The 19,657-nt window shown below is 42.7% G+C and overlaps 1 protein-coding gene across 1 annotated transcript in view; it reads right to left on the bottom strand.

The window, feature by feature from the left end:
• The window catches only part of SORCS3 (sortilin related VPS10 domain containing receptor 3), a 620,103-nt gene that overhangs the window by 94,464 nt on the left and 505,982 nt on the right, over positions 1 to 19,657 (bottom strand). The window contains exons 10-13 of the mRNA XM_066239920.1: positions 10,424 to 10,570; positions 8,774 to 8,876; positions 3,426 to 3,502; positions 479 to 570 (exon numbers count right to left, since the gene is read on the bottom strand). Coding sequence (XP_066096017.1) covers positions 479 to 570; positions 3,426 to 3,502; positions 8,774 to 8,876; positions 10,424 to 10,570 — 419 coding nt within the window. The remainder of the gene's footprint in view (positions 1 to 478; positions 571 to 3,425; positions 3,503 to 8,773; positions 8,877 to 10,423; positions 10,571 to 19,657) is intronic.

Below are 19,657 nucleotides of genomic sequence, written 5' to 3'. Positions count from 1 at the left end.
TCTAAATCTAGAGTGTCAGCCCAGACCTCTCTCCTGATTTCAGAAGAATACATCTGATAACTAATGATCATCTCTGCCTGAATATTTATAGGCATCTCAAACCCAAATTATCCAGATCTGAACTTAGTAGTTGCTACATGTACTAACCTTCTCTTGAAGCAATTTCCATCTTCTGTATTTTGGATTCTTAATCTTGTCTGGTTGAGCTCCGAGGTCATTCCTGCCCACCCTTTTTTCTTTTGCCTTATCTGAGTAACCATTCCTACCAGCCCACTCTATACATCATACTCCCCCACCTAAAACATTTGTCCTACTACTGCCACCTAAGAGTTAGATGATGTAATGTATATTAAATGGACAGATGGATGACTAAATGGATGAGGAAATGGGTAAATGGGCACAAAACCATGCAGATATAACTTGTGCCAATTATTCCCACTATGCAGTTCCTCATTAATCGGGTGGGGAGCTACCTTACCACAAATGCCTGACTGGCAGAGGTGTGTGTTTCATGGCCACGAGAGCGCCACCCCAGTCTAGGAACCAGACATTGTACTCTTCATCAAAGATCTGGAACAACAACAACAATCACAGCAACACCTTACATTTGCATAGTGCTTGACAGTTTACAAAGTCTTTCATATACATTGTTTCTTCTTTCAATAACCGTATCAGGCAATTTGGCAAGTACTATCATCCCCCGTTTAATAGATGAGGAAATGAGCTTGCAGAGAACAAGTAACTCCCTAGGCCAAAAAAAAAGGTTTTCCCATGACTCTTCCCACTAGTATTGTGAACCAGTGTGTTACAAGAAGAGGAGGCTCAACTGGGTGATGCAAAGTACAAAGAAAATCTTCCCCATCTTAATTTTAGTAAGTTACTACACAGCTCCCTCTCCTTCCTCGGCTATTAAGAGGTTGGCTAATTTATAAACGATCTATGTCTTATAGAGCTGTTTATAATTATCTAAGATGATAAAAGACATTTCTTTAAAAATTATGGTATGCAGGATGACTGAGTTCTTAAGAGTTAACCACCACCTCCTATATTTCCCTGTAAGATGGATGTAAAACTAAGTTTGTTGCCTAGGGATTCTTAGTCTAAATGTTCAGTGAAATATAGTATTCCTGGGGACCTCAAGTAATTCATTCTTTGTTTTATCCATTTGCCTGTCACCTATTCATCCATCCATTAACTCATTAAGGATTCATTCATCCATCTACATAGGTATTTACTAAGCATCAACTATAATGAAAGGCTATTAGCTAAGAGAACTTCAGACCTAATCCCACATATAGCAATGCTTCTAGTATATATGACTTTCAAATCTCTAACCTGAAACAAAAAACAAATTCTCCAGCAGAGAACCAATCCTCTATTTTAAGTCTTTTAGACAATACTGAAATTGGAGAATCCCTCTAGCTTTTAAGCAGTAGTGGTGCTTTTTGCAGCCTGGATGGAGAAGTTGGGATGGTGGGTTAAGTGAAAAGTGTCAGAAGGTGTAAGAAGGTAGATTTGAAAGAAAAGTAGTAGAAGGAATGGGGTCTCTTATATATATATGCCCCAGGAAACACTATAAAAAAAAGTGAGTGAATTCTCAGGACAAATCACAATTAGATATCTTTCCTATATATGACTTCTAAGGAAAAAAAAAATGTCCATCCTAATGGTAAGTCTTAATGCACAAAGGACATAAGGGGGACTCATTTATATTTCAGATATACATGTAGACACTGAACCTGTAATACTAGTATTATCTCTCCAGAGCTCATAGGTGGACTCTGTGATCAGCCACATCATAGAGATCCTGGATCAAAGTCTCAGGATGAGAACTAAACGATGATTCTTGGCATTGGAGAGGAGAGAGAAGTTGCTATGCTCACACGTTCCTCTTATACTATCATTCTGGTTGCTGCCAACTCTTGCCCTATCCAGCAGCGGAGTGGAAACTGGAATTCTTAGCTCTTTGGGAAAAGAGAATAGAAAACTAAAGTAGAGATAGTACAAGGACAAAATGTTGCAATCACCACTTGGCTGGGAGAATTATTCCTTAAGTTACAGAGATAATGGTTTATATCTGCTTGGAGTTTCTATACTAGAAGAGCTTGCATCCCAGCTTCTATCCTCACTGGGCACTTATAATAGATTACCTTATATTTTGAAGGTATATTTTCACTTATGTGTCTGTTCCTCATCTACTTGATTATGGCCTTGTGAGGAGGACCCTGAACTTATTATTTGTTGTATGTCTTGAAGTACTTGTACTTGGTTGTGTCTAGTAGGTCCTTGGTAAATTTTTTTGGTAGTGGTGACCATGGCGGCAATGGGGGTGGCGATGATGATGTTGGTGATAGTGATAATCTTCCCTAAGGGTTCCAACAGGAACTTATCCAACTAGATTTCAGATGTTGACTTCACCTTCATCATCAAGGTATCCTGTGCTCTTTCTGTTTCTTCCCCAGATGGGGAAGTATAATGTCACTCTTTAAGACTTAGTATAATGTCACCTCTTCTTGTGAAATCATTCCAAGTTTCCCAAGCAGAACAATCCCTTTCTTTTGTCTCCAAGCTAATCATGTCACTAAAATAACACAGTCTCCTTAAGCTTGAGGTAGTTATTTCCTCCATTTAATTTTGAGCTCCTTAGGGAAGGAGATCTGAAGTATTCAGCTGCCTTCTCAATTTGTACTTGACACCTAGTTGACATTACAAGAATCTGGGTTGTCCAGTAGAGCAGCCACAAGAGACCATTCAAATTTAGACTGATTAAAACCAATAACATTTAAAATTCAGTTTCTCTGTTACACTGGCCACATTTCAAGTGCTCAGTAACCACACGGGGCAGCACAGATTCAGAGCATTTCCATCACTGATTAAAGTTCTATAGGACAGCACTGCTCCAAATGTTTGGGCAACTGAATTATTTTTTCATGTAGTCATGTATCTGTGAAGCTGTTTCATACTGTCTTATGGCTTGACCCACACAATACTCAACCACAGACTTCCAGAGCTCTGTTGGTTTAGTTGTCTACCCCCTTCACCTTGTAGATAAAGAAACAGATGCAGAAAGGTAAAGAGACCTGCTTGGCAAGACTCCCTGGCACAATAATGATAGAAACATTTTATCAGTTGTATCCTCGGCAGCCAGCACAGGACTTTGTGTCAGTGACTTTTCTGTACATGTTGCAGAATGAAAGAATGAAGGACATGGGAAAATTCCAGCTCCTCCTATTCCCTGCCCAGTGGTCTTCCCATTTTGCCCCATTGGCCATCTAAACTGCCAGTCCGATTAACCAAACTGAAAAGCTTTTTCCATTTCTTTGCAACCACAAAAATCATCATGAGCCTAATAATCTACAGGAAGGTGAGATATTGGCAGAAACTGCCCCAAATCCCTCTTCCCTGTCCCCGAATCTCCCAGGTACCTGTCTCCACGTGTTGCCCCCGTCGGAAGAGATGAACACACTGATATCAGTGTACGAGAGCTCCGGGCCAATGTTGCCTGAAACAGAAGCAGAGCATTTGAAACGGTCAGGCAGTTTACAAGGGGCAGTGTTGGGGTATGGGGAGAGGGAGCAGTGAGTCCACACTTTCTGAGTCATGTTGAAAGTTGATGTGTACGATTTCATTCTGGGTGTCATATCAAAAATGCAGTAGGAAGATAAACCCAGTATGAGACAGTAGTCAATAATGTGACAGGAAAGAATTTTTAAATAGCAAAACTCAAAGACTGAATACTGATTAGTTTGGATCTCTTGAACTATTTCTTCATATACCGATAATCTCTTAAATATTGGTTTTGACAGATGTTCCCTGAAGGTGGCAGGAGTGAAAGAGTAGCCACGCACGGAGAAGCCGGGTCTAAGGACACCTTCTTCCTTATACATATTTCAGCCTAAGAAAAACCAGTGTGTGTGTGTGTGTGTGTGTGTGTTGTGTGTGTGTATGTGTGCATGTGTGTGTGTGTGCATGTGTGTGTCTGTATGTGTTTCCAACTTTAATTTGTCAACATAGCTCTTTGAGTGGCAGGCAGTGGATTGACCCAATAGAATGGACTATGTAACCTAAAGTATAGAATGCCCAGAATATGACAACTATACTTAGCAGACCATGGCCATCAAGGATGGCAGGTAAAGAAGTCACCTGGATAACACTATGGCCTCGGTCCTTTTTTTCTTTTTCTCTCCCCATCTCTTTCTTCCTCTTGCATTCATCACTTTGTGGTCATATTTATTATAAATGAAAGTGATCAAGATTTTCCAGTAAAACTATACTCTACAAGTGTCGCCAATAGACACCCTACCACCCTCAGAGCCTAGGACAGTGTCCAAAATATAATATATAGTTAGGTGCTCAATAACTAATTGTGAAATGAATGAATGAATGAATGGATGAATGAGTAGACAACTGGTTGATGTTTCAATGTTGATGTGCATTTGCAGAGGTATTGAGAACCAGGAAAGTACCCTAACATGTAAGAATTTATCATTTTGATTGATATTTTTTTCTTTAAAAAAAAAAAGCAGGAAGGAAATGTTGGCTCCTACACGTCTGTAGCCTAAATAAGATCACAATAAAAATGCAATAATGAAAATGTTAATTAAGTTCCTGACATTTAATGCTTTAAAATGAGAAGTTAAAGCCAGGCTACAGCTTGTCCCACTCGCATCAGCATCAGAAGCTCACAGGTAGCCCTCTGGTTTTGACACCCATGGGGCTCAGGGCTCAAGCTGTAGGAGTAAGTGAAGTGGGCAGAGGCATGGCAGGCAGCTCCGGGGATATCTACCTGGAATTTGTAATCCCATTCTCAGATATAGGTTTTAAAAGACACACATAAGAAAAAAAGAACAGGACAGAGAATGTCAACACGAGTTGCAATATAGTACTAATATACTATGATTAATTAGTAATGTCTACCAAAGGTAGGAAGGGAGAGGGGGGAGAGAGAGAGATAGAGAAAGAGGAAGAGAGGGAGGAAGGGAGGAATGGAGGGAGAGAAAGAGAGAAAAGAAGGGGGTAGAGGGAGGGAAGGGAGGAAGAAAAGATGGGGAAGAGAGAGAGAGTCACCCTAGGGCTAGCATCTGCCATTCCTGTTATAAGTTCTTAAAATCTCTCACACCACCTCTTAGCCTCTTTAAAAACCAGTTCTGCCAACATCCTCAGTCTCTCTTTCAAAGCTCATCTAGATCTCCTGTGGAGGCTTTGTGGTGGTGAGAACCCAAGGTTGATAATGAGTTCTGCTTTGGGAAATACCTGCTATCAACTGAAAGGAGCCCCGAAAGAAATGTTGCTGATCACAGGGACCAAAGAGTTGATCCCTAGATGCAGGGACACAAAGAATATGTCTAGGATGACTTGATCTTCAAACACATTCCGTCCTTAAGTGGCCCTGTGGGAAATCTCTGATACAAAACGGCTGGGTTATGGGGTCAGGGAAGGAAGACCTGAATAATGCACCTCGCTGGCTCACATGGAGCTGAGAAGGCTGACCACAGTGGCCCTAGGCTGGCGGCTGGCCAGGTTGGAGCACGTAGCTGTTCTCCACTTAGAGGGTGTGATGGGGGAGGAAGGAGGTGTCAGGTGGAGAACCAAGAGCGTCTCTCACCAACAGCTTAGCCGCTGGATCATGGGGGTTTGCTACCATACTTTTTGGCAGCTCTAAACAACTTTCTTTCTCCCCTGCCCCCAATTCCTCCAGGACTACCCTTTTCTGCTCCTTAAAAACTTGTGAGGAGAATATGGAAGAGAGAGAAGGAACTTGGAGCCCTCTGGAATTAGAGATGCTTCTCTCACCATCCCAAGGCCTATTCCGAGCAATTAGGGCTCAGAGGAGAAGGAAGCAGAGTGTACAGTCCACTGCAGGCAGGGGGGCATCTCCACGGAGGTCCAGCACCAGGGTTTGGATGTCAGAGTGTACAGAAAGCTTGGCAGGAAGCCCAGGTTAGCTGTGGAGCTGGGCGTGATGGGCTCAGGGCTGGGTCTGACTGAACAGTTACAGACAGACTCGTCCTGGAGCCAGAGGGAATGTGGGTATGAGCAGGACACCTCTTCCCCCTTGTTCTCCATCTCTCCATTGGTAACTGAGAAGAGCAACAGCCTTTTCCACATCATAGGGTCCTTGCGTAACCAAGGCAAGGAAAGTGCTGTGCACGCTGCAAGGCGCTGTGCAAATGTGTGAAGTCTTGAGTCCTAGCCTGAAACCAAGTGGTAAGGGTATTTAGAAGCCTGGGGTTTCTGCTTGCTAAAACCAACTACCAAACTCTGCAGACTGGAATTCCCACCGCCTCCTGAGATGGCCTCAGTGGGAGATAGAGATGAACCCCCGGGTACGCTGCCATCCATGCAGCTTCCCCGAGACCACGTCTCGGTGAGTGACGGGAATAGTCAGTGAGCGGTAGGGGTGGGGGGGAGAGCCCAGAATCACCGACACCTGAAGGCAGGTGAAACGTATGGATTAGGAAAGGGCCCCAGAGACGGGCTCCATGCAGGCCATTGAAGAAGCCCTGGGCTAACTTCACAATTATTTTTTGACAGCCGATAAGCTCGCAGGGAGAGTTGGCGAGCAGGGCAGGGAGAAGCTGGGTTTGAGGAGTCATGTGCCAGAGCTGGCTCTGCTGTGTCATCAGGATCTTGTCAGCTATGCAATAGCCCCTCAAGACCCCAGGGTCTGGTAAAAGCTATGCCAAAGTACAAGAGTTACAAAGCGAAGAGAAAAATGAATCATTCAATTCTGATACCTATGGATAAAAAATAAAAACCAAATCTTTAATGTCTGCATGTTTGTTCATTTATGAAGCCTTAGCATTAGACTGAGATGCATATGCTGGGCCCAGGTTGTAACAACTACCAGTAACTCTACTCGCTGTGCTCTGAGCACGTTGCGGATCTTGTAGACAGACTTCTATCTCTATTTCTTAAACGCCCTCACAAGACAGAAAACAGTTCTGCTTTACAGGTGAGGAAAATGAAGCCCAGAGGTTAAAGAACTAACCAAATTCACGAGGCTAGTAATTGTCAGAGCTCAGCCTGCCGAGCGGGACGACGGGACTAACAAGTGTATTCATTCACTCGGCGTGTGCAAGTGTACACATACAATTTATGGGTTCTGTTGAAGGAGAGGAGTCGATCGTATTCTGTTATGAAACAGTGGTTTTAAATCCTGTACTGTTAATGAGGATAACAGGGCACATGCTCTGAGGATGCAATGTGTCCTAGGCACTGCTCTGGGCCCTTTAAACCCAGTGCTTCACCTACTCCTTCCATTCTATCATGTCGCCACCATCATGCCCACTTTGCCAACAAAAACACTGACATTCAGGGCAGGGAAACCACACAGAAGAAAGCCTGGCTACATAGCACACATTTAAATAGAATTAACTTTAATTATGTTTATTGTTTTCCAGTGTTGCTCCTACTCCAGTCCGGGGCCTCCAGTAGACCTTGAGGGAGGCAGAGGGTACAGCAGTCCTAGAGTCAGAAGGGGTACCCCCTGCATCACAGAGCATGGGCACCGCTCCCCAAGCAAGGAGAACGGCAATAGAGCCCGCCCTCATCTCGCTGTGCTGTGCTCTCTGCAGTCAGGTGGTGTTAAACATAGTGGGTCCCAGCCCGATGGGGCGGAGAGCAGTTGACTGAAATGGCAGAAGGCTACACTAGTCAGTGGTCAATCAGATTAGAGAGGTTGGGCCCTGCTGGTATTTCAAATTCACATGCTTGGGCTCGAACCATGAAGCCATGTCTAGGAGAGCAGTTTGTGCAGGGGCAGCTTCAGGGGGGATGAGACAGAACAGAATGCAGCATCTCGGAAAGTCGCTGTGAATCTATCCATTTTCATTAGCAAAAAGCTGCCGGAAGCCAGAGCTCGAACTTCTAAGATTAGAGGCCTGCCCTGATTCACGCCATCATGGATTCCCAAAAAGGTGTATGGAAATCAGAGGGATGCTAATCAGAGCACCTTCCCCCAGAGACTTTCATTTTCATTTAGGAGTTGCTTTACCTTCATGTCTGATTGATGTTCTGTGGACAATAGTTTCAACAATGCAACCTTAAGTTTCCAGGCCTTTCCCCCAGGCTCTCAGCCAAGTGGTTAATCATGCGCAAACAAACCTTGACATGCACCAGAGCCCTCATAATTAAAAGAGCTCTGGGGTGAAACCCTTCCCGAAGAATCCTCTGTGTAAAAAGAGAACTACACTGCCTGACCTGTGGTGGTGCAGTGGATAAAGCGTCAATCTGGAAATGCTGAGGTCGCCGGTTCGAAACCCTGGGCTTGCCTGGTCAAGGCACATATGGGAGTTGATGCTTCTAGCTCCTCCCCCCTTCTCTCTCTCTGTCTCTCCTCTCTCTCTCTCTCTGTCTCTCCCTCTCCTCTCTAAAATGAATAAATAAATAAAAAATTTTTAAAAAAAGAGAACTACACCAACTTTTATTTGGCAAGTGAGGAGTTCCTAGGCCACATTTCCTCAAAGTGAGAACTTCCTGTTATAAATCATCTTTTTGATCAATCAGTTGAAGAAGAACTCTGGCCACTTGCACTTGCTGGGCACAGGGGGCTGCGCTGTGACTGTGCAGGACGGCACGGGAACCTAGAAGTGACAGGCGTCTTGAGCTCTTCTCTGGGTTACTCTAATACAATGGCCTTGGGGATCCAGGTACCCTATTTCCTGGGGAGAGTGCCCACAGCTTTCCTCCGATGCTCAAATGAATTCAAAGAGATTATAAACATATTCCAGCAGCTCCAGGGAGGATGAAGCCCAGGGAACTCCTTCTTTACCTGTAGCCACTATAAGTCCGGGGGCTGTGGCCTTGCTGGAGATTCTTCCCGAGGAATAGGGGTTTTCAGAGGTCTGCAAATGCAGGTGTAAGGAGCAGAAGGGCTATAGGGGAGAAGAAAGAAACAGCTTTAGTCCAGGAAACTCCTGACAGATGCCTCTGCCACACCAGACGTCAGGCTTCTGGAAACAGCAAGGACTGGGCATGAGCCACACGCCTTGTTTCAGGCAGGAGTCACCCCCACCTGAGATTGCCGATACAAATTTGCATCAGAAGCTGCCCTGAGCACCTGGCCCTGCTCCCATCACACCGTATGCTGTCCCCTCTCCTTCTCTCACCCATCCCATCCATCAGGATCCAGGTCATGGCAGGCTTTTTGAAGCCTCCCTGTTCACTCTTTCCCACAGGATGACACTGACCTTCTTCCAGAGCTGATCCTGGCCATCACACTCTGCTTCTTAGAGCTGAGGGACCCCACCGGGAGAGGTGAAAATGGGAAGCTAAGAGGCGCAATCTCTATGTCTCCTACCCTCTTCTTCAGTCAGATGATCTCTGTTTCTATTTTATGTATTCAGTTCTTGTTTATAATTTCACTTGAATTTTACTTAAAATATTTGAAACCATTATCTAAAACTCATATAAGTTTCCATTCTTTATTTATTTACATCTTTATCACTATTTAGGTGTTTTTTAAAGGCTTTCTAGAGATGTATAAATATATCATATATAAAATATGAAAATGATGAAATTGGGGAAAGTAGAAAATTAGTTAAGGAAATAAGACAAAGCCATGAGTAAAGTCTGGTTCAGGAGGGAATCATGCTGTGACCGGGTTTTAGAGCTAGATAGGCATTTGTCTTTGACCTTCCTAGTACCCCTGAGCAAGAAGCATGAAGTTGGGCTGATACTATAGAAGGAGAAAGGCCATGTTTGCCCCATTTACCACTCAAGTTTTTTAAAATAATGTAAACAGTATGATTAAATAGTTAATAAACCTTTTAAATAAGTGGCAAAAAGTAACTTTTTTGTTAAGGAGAAACATAACCATTTCTGGGACCTTAGAAGAAGTTCTCACACAGGTCTTCTTTAAGATGGGACTGAGGCTGTGACTGTCACTATTAATTATCTATCTTCCCTCCCCAACTAGAATTGCACAGGAGAGCAGACATAGCGTCTTAGACATCATATCCTCAGTAGCTCCTACCCCAAAATTCCATTCTGCTGGAGCCTGGGAATGCTGATAGATTATTCCAGGCTGACCTCTCCTGGGTTTCCACGACCACTTTTGCTTACCTTGACATCCATCAAACACTTATCAAACTGTATCATATCAGCATCAGTCAACAGGTGTGTTGCCACTGCCAAGCTATCTGGAACCCTGGAACATAGGTACTTTCTCTTATTCCTTTCTTTATCTTACTAAGAGCTAGATCACATAGTACTTTCTCAGTAAAAGCCTCTGATATTCAACTGAACTTTCCACCCAGGCAGGATGGCAGTCTGAGTCCACAGAGTCACACCAGGGAGTTGTAGAAAATCCCTGCCCAGCACCAGCCAAGTTCCCATGCTGCCTTGACAGAAGAGCGCCCCCAACGCCCTCCCCAGGTAACCGGCCAGCCCTGTGGACTTCTCAAGAGACTGGGTCACTGACCAGCAGGCAGTGTACTGGGCTTCCCCTCAGGTCCACGTCTGGAGCTTGCAGAAGGCGCCAATCTCTGCCCTTGTTGTAAGTGATGTACGTCTTCACCTGGTCATCCACCTTCTTGTTTGCCAGGAATATCCCTTTGATCCCTGCTACCTAGGAAAAAGGGTGAGAGATGGAGAACCATTTTGCCGAAATGCCTATAGTCTTGGAGGAGGCCTTAGCATTACCCCAGGATGTCAGAGAGGAGGAGGAATGTGCTGAGACATGCTCAATGCCATGTGGTCTCTCAGAGAAGTTTAAGTTTATCTCCGCACCACCCACCCGCCAACCCAGAAGTCCTATTGCCCTCTTACCCACCTGCTTCTTCTCACTTTACATATTTCTCCACTCTGTCCCCCCGTACCCTATTCTTAATGATTAGCTTTGCTGAGGTGGGAGGGGCTGATACAACTGAAGGAGTACCCCTTCTTGCTCAGGAGGGGTTTGTGAACAGGTTTTCAGGGCATCAAGGGATAAAAGTAGGAAGCGGAGCTGTCCTAGTTAGCAGAGGTAGATATACTTCGGGCAGATGTCTTAGCTTGGTGACCTGGAACTGACCTCTCGCTGTGTCACTCGTTCACTGTGTGACTATGGACAACTCCCATCTCATCTTTGGGTTTCAGCCAGGGTCACTTGGAACAGGCAGGATCAGCCCTGCTCCTGCCTTCTCCCCTCGGTTGGCCGGCCAGAGTGCAGAAAGCAATGGAGGCACTGTGGTCAGAGTCCACATGGTTGGGATTTGCACACCCATAATATTTACAGGGAAGGGGGCATTGCCACAAGACAAGAAGCTGGAGGATTAGAAGAGATGTATGATCTGGAAGGGTTCTGGAGCATGTACAGACTCATTCAACTTTAATTCTCACTATATTTACTCTCTGGGCAATAACAACAGCTTTTTAAATGGACAAGATGCTGTGTCAAAAAAAAAATTAATGAAAAGATACTCTGGACTTCCTGCACAATTCCAGCATATTCCAAAGCTAAAAGGTAACCCCAAGTTTAAATATTTATAAACAAAAGAGTTAATGGCAGATTTCCTGGGTAATAAAGATCTTAAAATTGTAATCGTACACCTCCTTGTTCTTTAAGGATCTTGGGTAACTGAGATTTACTGCAGTTGTGAGAGGATACCAGTAGGGAAGAAGTCCACAGAAGTAAGCTCTTTTATTTCTTTTTTTTTCTTTTTGTGTGTGTGGCAGAGACAGAGAGAGTCAGATTGAGGGACAGATAGGGACAGACAGACAGGAAGGGAGAGAGATGAGAAGCATCAATCATCAGTTTTTTGTTGCAACATCTTAGTTGTTCATTGATTGCTTTCTTATATGTGCCTTGACCACAGGCCTTCAGCAGACTGAGTAACCCCTTGTTCAAGCCAGTGACCTTGGGTTCAAGATGTTGAGCCTTGCTCAAACCAGATGAGCCCACGCTCAAGCTGGCGACCTCAGGGTCTCGAACCTGAATCTTCCACATCCCAGTCCAACACTCTATTCACTGCGCCACTGCCTGGTCAGGCTCTTTTATGTCTTTAATGGCATAATTTAGTTGATGAAAGAAGAAGTCTTTTTAAAATTAAAAAAAAAGTAAATTTTTTAGTAACCTGATTGGCCTTGAAAAGAATGCCAACCCAAATACAAACAAACAAACAAACAAATGGACAGAGAATGTCAGAAGGAGAACAGAATTCTCCACAGAGGACATCGCCAGGGGAATTGGACCAGTGGCCAAAAATGGAATTGATTAGATTTCCAACATGAACAGAGGGTGGATAAGGAGAGAAGCCAAGAGCCAAGATGAGTGGGAGGGGAAGAGGTGTCACAATGCCCTTCCCCGGAGGGACCTTCACTGCCCTAGCTGCGTCAAGTCAGTGCCATTTCAGGAAGACTGACATCTTTATTATATGCGGCTTAAGTGTCTGTCTGTCACCAATAGCTTATTGGTTGCTTGCATAACTGTGCTAGCCAATGGGGTGAAGTTACCACGGCATTCAAATAGTCCCGCCTTCTGGCATGCCACCTCACAAATTGAGGTTAAAGATTGGAGCAATTATTATGCTGTTAAGAAATCTTAACACCAGAAGGGGTCTTTGCAATGATACAAGACTAGAGGTTCTTCAATTGAAAAATAATGTCATAATAGCTAAGTCTTTGACTGGCTCCTCTAAAGATGAAATACATGTCATTCCAAGAATTTATTTGGCTCCATCTCAAACAGGGTTGCCGTTTCAATTGAGACGTAGACAATTTCCTGTAAAACTTGCCTTTGCTATGACCATCAATAAGTCTCAGGGCCAAACGCTTAAGCGTGTTGGCATTTTTTTACCTGAGCTTACATTTGGACATGGTCAACTTTATGTTGCCTGTTCAAGAGTTTGTGAAAGAATGGATGTAAAATTAAAAATAATTGATGGTCCTCTGCAAGGCGAGCTTAAAAATGATGGAAAGATCTACACAAGAAATGTTGTGTACAAAGAGATCTTTGACATGTGAATTAACATTTTATTATTTAAATCACCTTTATTTATTGAGCTAGCAGTGGCTCTTAAGAAATGTACCGCCAGTGGTTTCCTTCATTGCACTCTACTTTAAGCAATTAAGCAAGTAGAAGGGGGAAACCCCTTGGGGAGTAAGCAAAGGGGCGTCCTCGCTGCCTGCCCTGGGTAATTCAGTTTGAATTAGCAGACACCTTTGCACAAATCATTTTAATTACAATTTATAATATCTAGAACAGCGGTCATTTCGTATGACCGCCGGGCTTTCTAGTCTTACATGTTCAGCTAAGAGCCATGAGGCCTTCAGATCAGCTCAGTCTTTAAGACCAACTGCAAAGGTGTTTTTCTTCAACCTAATCACCAATTATTCCTCATTTGTGTTTCTTTAGAACCTTTTGCCTTTTGCTGGTTTTTTTGGGCCACTAGATAGCCACCAGATAATGATTCCTCAAGAACTCTCTCCCCCGAGACAACATGTATCCAGGGCCTTGCTCTCCATTTGCCGGAAGAAAACAGAGATTCCAATTCAGTCTCCCAAGCAGGCGCCTGTGGGTCTCCTGCCACCCCCTGCCCTGCCTCCAGCATGATGCATTGCAGCATGAATTTCTAGCCATTCAGTGCCTCCTGTGTTCTTCTGGGTGAGCATGTTTGACAAACAGGATAAGTCACTACCATGATTTCCCACTGAGAGCTCTACAACCCAGATGAGCATCTTCTGTGAGTCCCACCTATTCTGAGAGCAGAATCAGGACACTAGAGACTGCAAAGGTACAGGAAAGAGGCCTGCAGAGGGACAGGGAACCCACCTGTAGCCCCGAAGGCCTTTCTCCTGCAGAGGCACACGATGCCACAGCCATCTCCCTTGTGTCTGAAAGAACCAGAACACTTCCCCTCCCTGTTTGGATTGGTCAAAGCCCTTACATTATTACTGAATGCATTCCTGGCTCCATTTCTTATATAAATGGACTACAGGTTTGGAGGTCACTTTGTTTCTGTGTACCTTAGGCCAACAGACTTCAAATCTTTTGAATACAACCCAAGAATAAAATATATTTATGTCACAGCTTAGTAGACTTATACCCATATATGTGTACACATGTAGGTACGTATATATCAGGAAACACAACTCACCAGCGCTATACACAATGTAAAGGAATTAGATAATGAAAACACACATTTTAATTCTTCTCCATCCAAGGAGGTCCTTGGCATCTGCCTTAAACCTTCTTCCTCCCACTGTTGTTTTAAATTAGAACCCTGGCTGCTGCTGTTGGCCTCAGTATTTCAAGGAGAAGGGTACCAGCTGGTGATGGCCCCACGGAAGGGGGAGCACAAGGTGTCAAAGCTGACAGCACTCTTTCCCTCTGGGAATCAATTTGAATTACAAAGGGAAACTGCCAGTGGCCCCTTGGCAGAGCCCTGAGTCCAGGTGGCCTGGCTGTCTACCGCTCACCTCCCTTGGCCCTCAGGACAAGAACACCAGGGCTCTGCTGAGAAAAACAATTACCATGGTCTGCTTTGGACTATCCCTAGAGTCAGACCTATGGTGAGAATCTGATGAAGGTCAGTTTGGAAAAAATGTCCCTGTGGAGGCTATCAGCAGCTGTCCACCTGGCCAAAAGAAAGGGTCACCTAAGATCAAGATAAAACAGAGGGTGGAAGGTAAATACTAGGGACAAAGAAAACAAGGAAACGTCAGAGAGATGGGCAAAGAGACCAGAGCACTAAGGATGCTTTGGAGAGTTGACTGCTATCCATCCAACACAATTAGTCATGAAGAATTTCAAAATAAACCCCACAGTGAAGTAGCGCTATGCCTCTATTGGAATGGCTAAACTCATACACACACATGTACAACTGACCATACCAAGTGTTGGTAAAGACGTGAAGTAACTAGAACACTCACAATTTTTGGCAGCAATGCAAAATGATACTATCACTTTATAAAGAGTTGGGTGGCTCTTCACGAACATGTACTCACATTCAACCTATCAATCCTACTCTTAGGTATTTACCCGTAAGAAATAAATACTGTGTTCATGTTATATTTATAGAAATCTTATTCATAATCATGCAGAACTAGAAACAACTTAAATGCCCTTAAACTGGTGAATGAATAAACAAACTATGATGCATCCAAGCAATAGGATACTACTCAGTGATAAAAGGAACTATTGGTACTCAAGAAGATGATTGAATTCTCAAATGCATCATTCTAAGTGAGAAAAGCCAGGCTCTAAAGAATACCTACTATCTAATCCTACTCATATTACACTACAGAAAAGGAAAACTGGAGAGAGAAAGAGAGAAATGAGACCATTATTTGCCGATGACTTTGGGTGGGAGGAGAGTTGAGTTCAGAAAGGCCAAAAGAGAGAATATTTTGGATAATAGAGCTGTTCTATATTTTGATTGTGGTGGTCGTTACACAACTGTGTTCCCCTGCCATAACTCACAGAACTGTGTATACCACAAAAGGATAAATTTTACTGTATATAAATTATACCTCAATAAATAAAAAGGAATGTGAAATAAATATACAGGTATAATGGAAAGAGCCTGGGCTTTCTAGTCAAATCAACATGGGTTTGTTTGAATGTAGTGTCACCATTTACTAGCTGTGTCACCTGAGCCATGTAATTCAATTCTCTACATCTCTGTTTTCTCATAGGCACAATGGGAAATGGTGCCTACATTAAAGGGATATTGTGATAGATAAACAAGACTAAAGTATATAAGCTTTTAAGGGTTGTGCAGTCCAATACCATAGGCACTAGCTACCTCTGGCTGTTGACTACTTGAAATATGGCCAAGGAGACCAAGAAACTGATTTATAATTTTATTTAAATTTTAACCAATTTAAACACTGATGCCCGATTTTGTTATTGGTAAACTTTAAATGTATTTGGAATAACTTTGGGTATGTGAATCCACTTTTTTCCACTGTAAATTTTATGATATGTAAATACTGATCAAGGATTTCTGGTAAAAACTTAGCATATAAATTGAGATGTGTGGGAAGTGTAAAATACACCCAGGATTTTGTATGGTATAAAGTATCTCAGCAGTTTCTCAAATCAAACATATACTGAAATGACAATATTTGGGATATTTTGGTTAAATAAAATCTATCATTATAATTAATTTTACCTGTTTCATTTTATTTTTTTTTCATGTGGGTAGCAGAAAATTAAAAAGTGCATATGTATCTCGTATTATATATTTATTCAACAATGCCTGTCTAAACCACTGCTTGGTATGCTGTTATTGTTATAATAAGGAGTTACAAGTTGGATGCTTAATATTCAGGAAAGTATTGAAGAAAATCCATCACACGGGCAGCTCAGAGCATATTTTTATACTATATATGAGGGTGTTAAAGAGAATATTTGTTTCTTGATTTATCATCAGTGGAAAGCAACTAAGAAGGAATAGAGTTTATAGTTAGGGATGTGAAGAACCCATAACAGAGCTCTATGTAAAAAGAGTGTCATAAGAATAATGGTGAGCACCATGAGTATATGACTATACTCATAGTCAACACCAGCCTTGTTTTGATAAAATGGGCTCTGAAACCTTAAATAAGAGATTGATTATTATTTGGCCTTCAGTAATTATTTTCTCCCCTGATTACATCATCACATCTGGGACAATATTGTACTTTGAGGCATGGATTAAAGACAGCACAAGCAAGAGACTGTACAGCAGTGGACTACTCCAAGAGACTAGGAAACGACAATGTATTTGCCTTATTAGGTTTTATTGAGTTTAATGGGGTTGATCCCCATTGGTTTCCAAGGTCTCTCAGTGCCAAGACCTGTCATGTGAATTCTCAAATTAGTTCTTGCTTTCTTCGTCCTCTTTCCATTGTCAGAAAGAGGCTTGAGAGGTCATGTGGAATATGGAGCAATGTAAGAGTAAGTTTAAGTGGCCATGGTCATGATACCCAAGCTAACTCACATCTGTGATACCTAAAAGCAAATCTGACATTTCAGACAAGAAATACACATTTATTATCCTGTTATATTATCATATAAAGTTATGCATTAACTTGAAATAGGGAACTCTATCATGCATGAAAATACCATTCACTAGGTATATAGGTGTAGGGAAAAAACAGAAAAATATTAGCCCATAGAATAAACGTCTAGGTCTTCAGTCAAGTTCTTTACTGGTATCTTTGCACCCTTTAACCCAAATATTCCCCAAAGCTACTCAATATTCTATTAAAATAGATCTCTACTCATCAGACTCCACTTCCCTTCTTATGGTGGGACTCTACCAGGTATGTCTTTCTCTCAAGCTCCAACATTCATTCTTCAAGCCGACTCATCTACAAGTTCCCCCGAATTCCTCAAGTTAGAATTTAACCTTCCTTTTTAGTGATCCCACAACATGGGAAATCATAATATTAAGAACAGTTAGACCATGATCACTGACTACCCTCACATAGTTACATATCTTTCCAGTAGACTGTCAGTTTCATGTCCCAGCCTCATCTCATCAAACAGAACACACTCCATGAAAGTGTATTAATTTAGCTGAATCGCATGTGAAAAGCTTACTAGTTTTCCCAGATGCATTACTCAAGGGCATTCAGAGTCCAGCAAAATAATAGTCTGTTAATTGGCCATATGGTACTCAATCTCAGTTTCTATGAAAATCTCCAGGGAAGAAGGTTAAAAAGTCTAATGACCTCTAGAGACCAATTAAATTGAGTTTTGTCTCCAAATCACACAAAGTATCTCTAGGTACAAAATAACAACACCTTCTAAAAACATTCAATATGTTGTTCCTGGTCCAGATAGTGTCAGGATTGAATTTATTTCCTTGTATTAAATGCTTTCCAGAATCTGAACTCCAGCTATTTATCCCATAATTATTCTTCTACCTGACAAGCATCTCTATTCCTTTCAGTGAGACTGGCTAGTTCACAACCTTACAAATCTACACCACCCATCCAATTCTTGGCTCATGCCCTTCTTGACATAAGGAATGCCTTCCACATCTTCACTTCTTCCTCCCCAGGAAAAAAGATCTGATAATGATTGGTAATGTTGAAAAAAGAACTAGGCATGTGCATCTCATCTCCACACCTACTACTTTGGGGATCTGCCTGCAAAAGATCACATCTTCCATACCTCAAAGTGATGGTATGGAAACAGGTTTCCACAGGAGATCTTTTGTTTACTATTTCTTCCTGTTACTGGATGGATGGATAAAAGTCTAGAGTGCAGTATTAGCAAGCGCACTTCCTTCTATATAACTTTTTAAAACAGCAATACAGCTGATGTGTGATCTCCATTTTATTCAACCTTTGTTCATTTTGAGTTATGTTCCACTTTAGATCAGAGTATCTCACTGTTCTAAATGACCAAGGAGTTACAGGCTCCCTTAGGAAAGAACAGCATCATGGCAAACATACTCACCATCATCAATAGGGTCAGAGTTCCAGGGATTTTTCAACTGAAAGGCCATCTGCAATAATGTCTACCCTCCTCTTGGGTCTGGCCACAGGAGCATGGATAACTCTCTTATCTTTATAACCTCACTTGAGCAAACAGGAACTTGGTTGGAATGGCCTCAGTCCTGAGAACATTCATCCAAACCTTCTCACAGGCTGTGACTTGTTACCCAATAACAAAGATACATTTCTTCTTCCTGGTATGACTAGAGGCATGGAAATAGAAGTTTCCCAAAGCCATTCATACATTCTAGTCATGGTTAGCAGTTTTCATAACTCTAGGAAGATGTCTGGAGCATTATCCAAATAAACCTTATTGTTAAAGAAATTATTTTAGCACTTGTCAAACTACCTTTTTAGGAAATCAGGATGTTTCTAAAGATTTTGTTTTACAACCAATGACATTCACTTCTCTCCTTTTTTAAATATACTTCCACTCACCCCCTACCTTTGTGTAATCCTCCTTAAATCCTATTAAAAGAACTAGAATCTTGTATGTTTCCATCACTACCAGTCACTGAGCAGCCAACTTCAATTCCAGTATAGAGATGCTGGATCTTTGACAGGTGCTGCTCAGAAGAGACTACTATAAACCAGAACCCCTTGCACTGACCCTGCTGAGAGTCAATGCCACTCCTCAAAGAGAAAAACTCACCAGGGAGCAGCTCATCCAAACCATCCAAGGCTACCTCCCACAATACACACCTTGTCCTTGCATGAATCAATGACCTCCACCAGCATAGCCTACACAGGTCTGACCACCAGTCACTAGTGCATGTTGAATAATGAGACATGCTTTCTTTGCTCAAATCAATCCATCATATCAAGGTAGTCAATCAAGTACCTTCACTGAGGCCAGGACTGTCAAAGGACACATTCATTTCTCACTAGAGGTATAAAAGAGCACTACATCATTAGGGTCACTGAAACAATTAGTTTTTTTTTGTTTGTTTGTTTGTTTTTTTCATTTTTCTGAAGCTGGAAACAGGGAGAGACAGTCAGACAGACTCCCGCATGCGCCCGACCGGGATCCACCCGGCACACCCACCATGGGGCGACGCTCTGCCCACCAGGGGGCGATGCTCTGCCCATCCTGGGTGTCGCCATGTTGCGACCAGAGCCACTCTAGCGCCTGAGGCAGAGGCCATAGAGCCATCCCCAGCGCCCGGGCCATCTTTGCTCCAATGGAGCCTCGGCTACAGGAGGGGAAGAGAGAGACAGAGAGGAAAGCGCTGCGGAGGGGTGG

This window comes from Saccopteryx bilineata, chromosome 7 (assembly GCF_036850765.1).
Source record: "Saccopteryx bilineata isolate mSacBil1 chromosome 7, mSacBil1_pri_phased_curated, whole genome shotgun sequence".
In the NCBI taxonomy this organism is placed as follows: Eukaryota; Metazoa; Chordata; class Mammalia; order Chiroptera; family Emballonuridae; genus Saccopteryx; species Saccopteryx bilineata.
The sequence above is the reverse complement of the archived record's forward strand: the minus strand, read 5'-3'. Positions and strand labels throughout refer to the sequence as shown.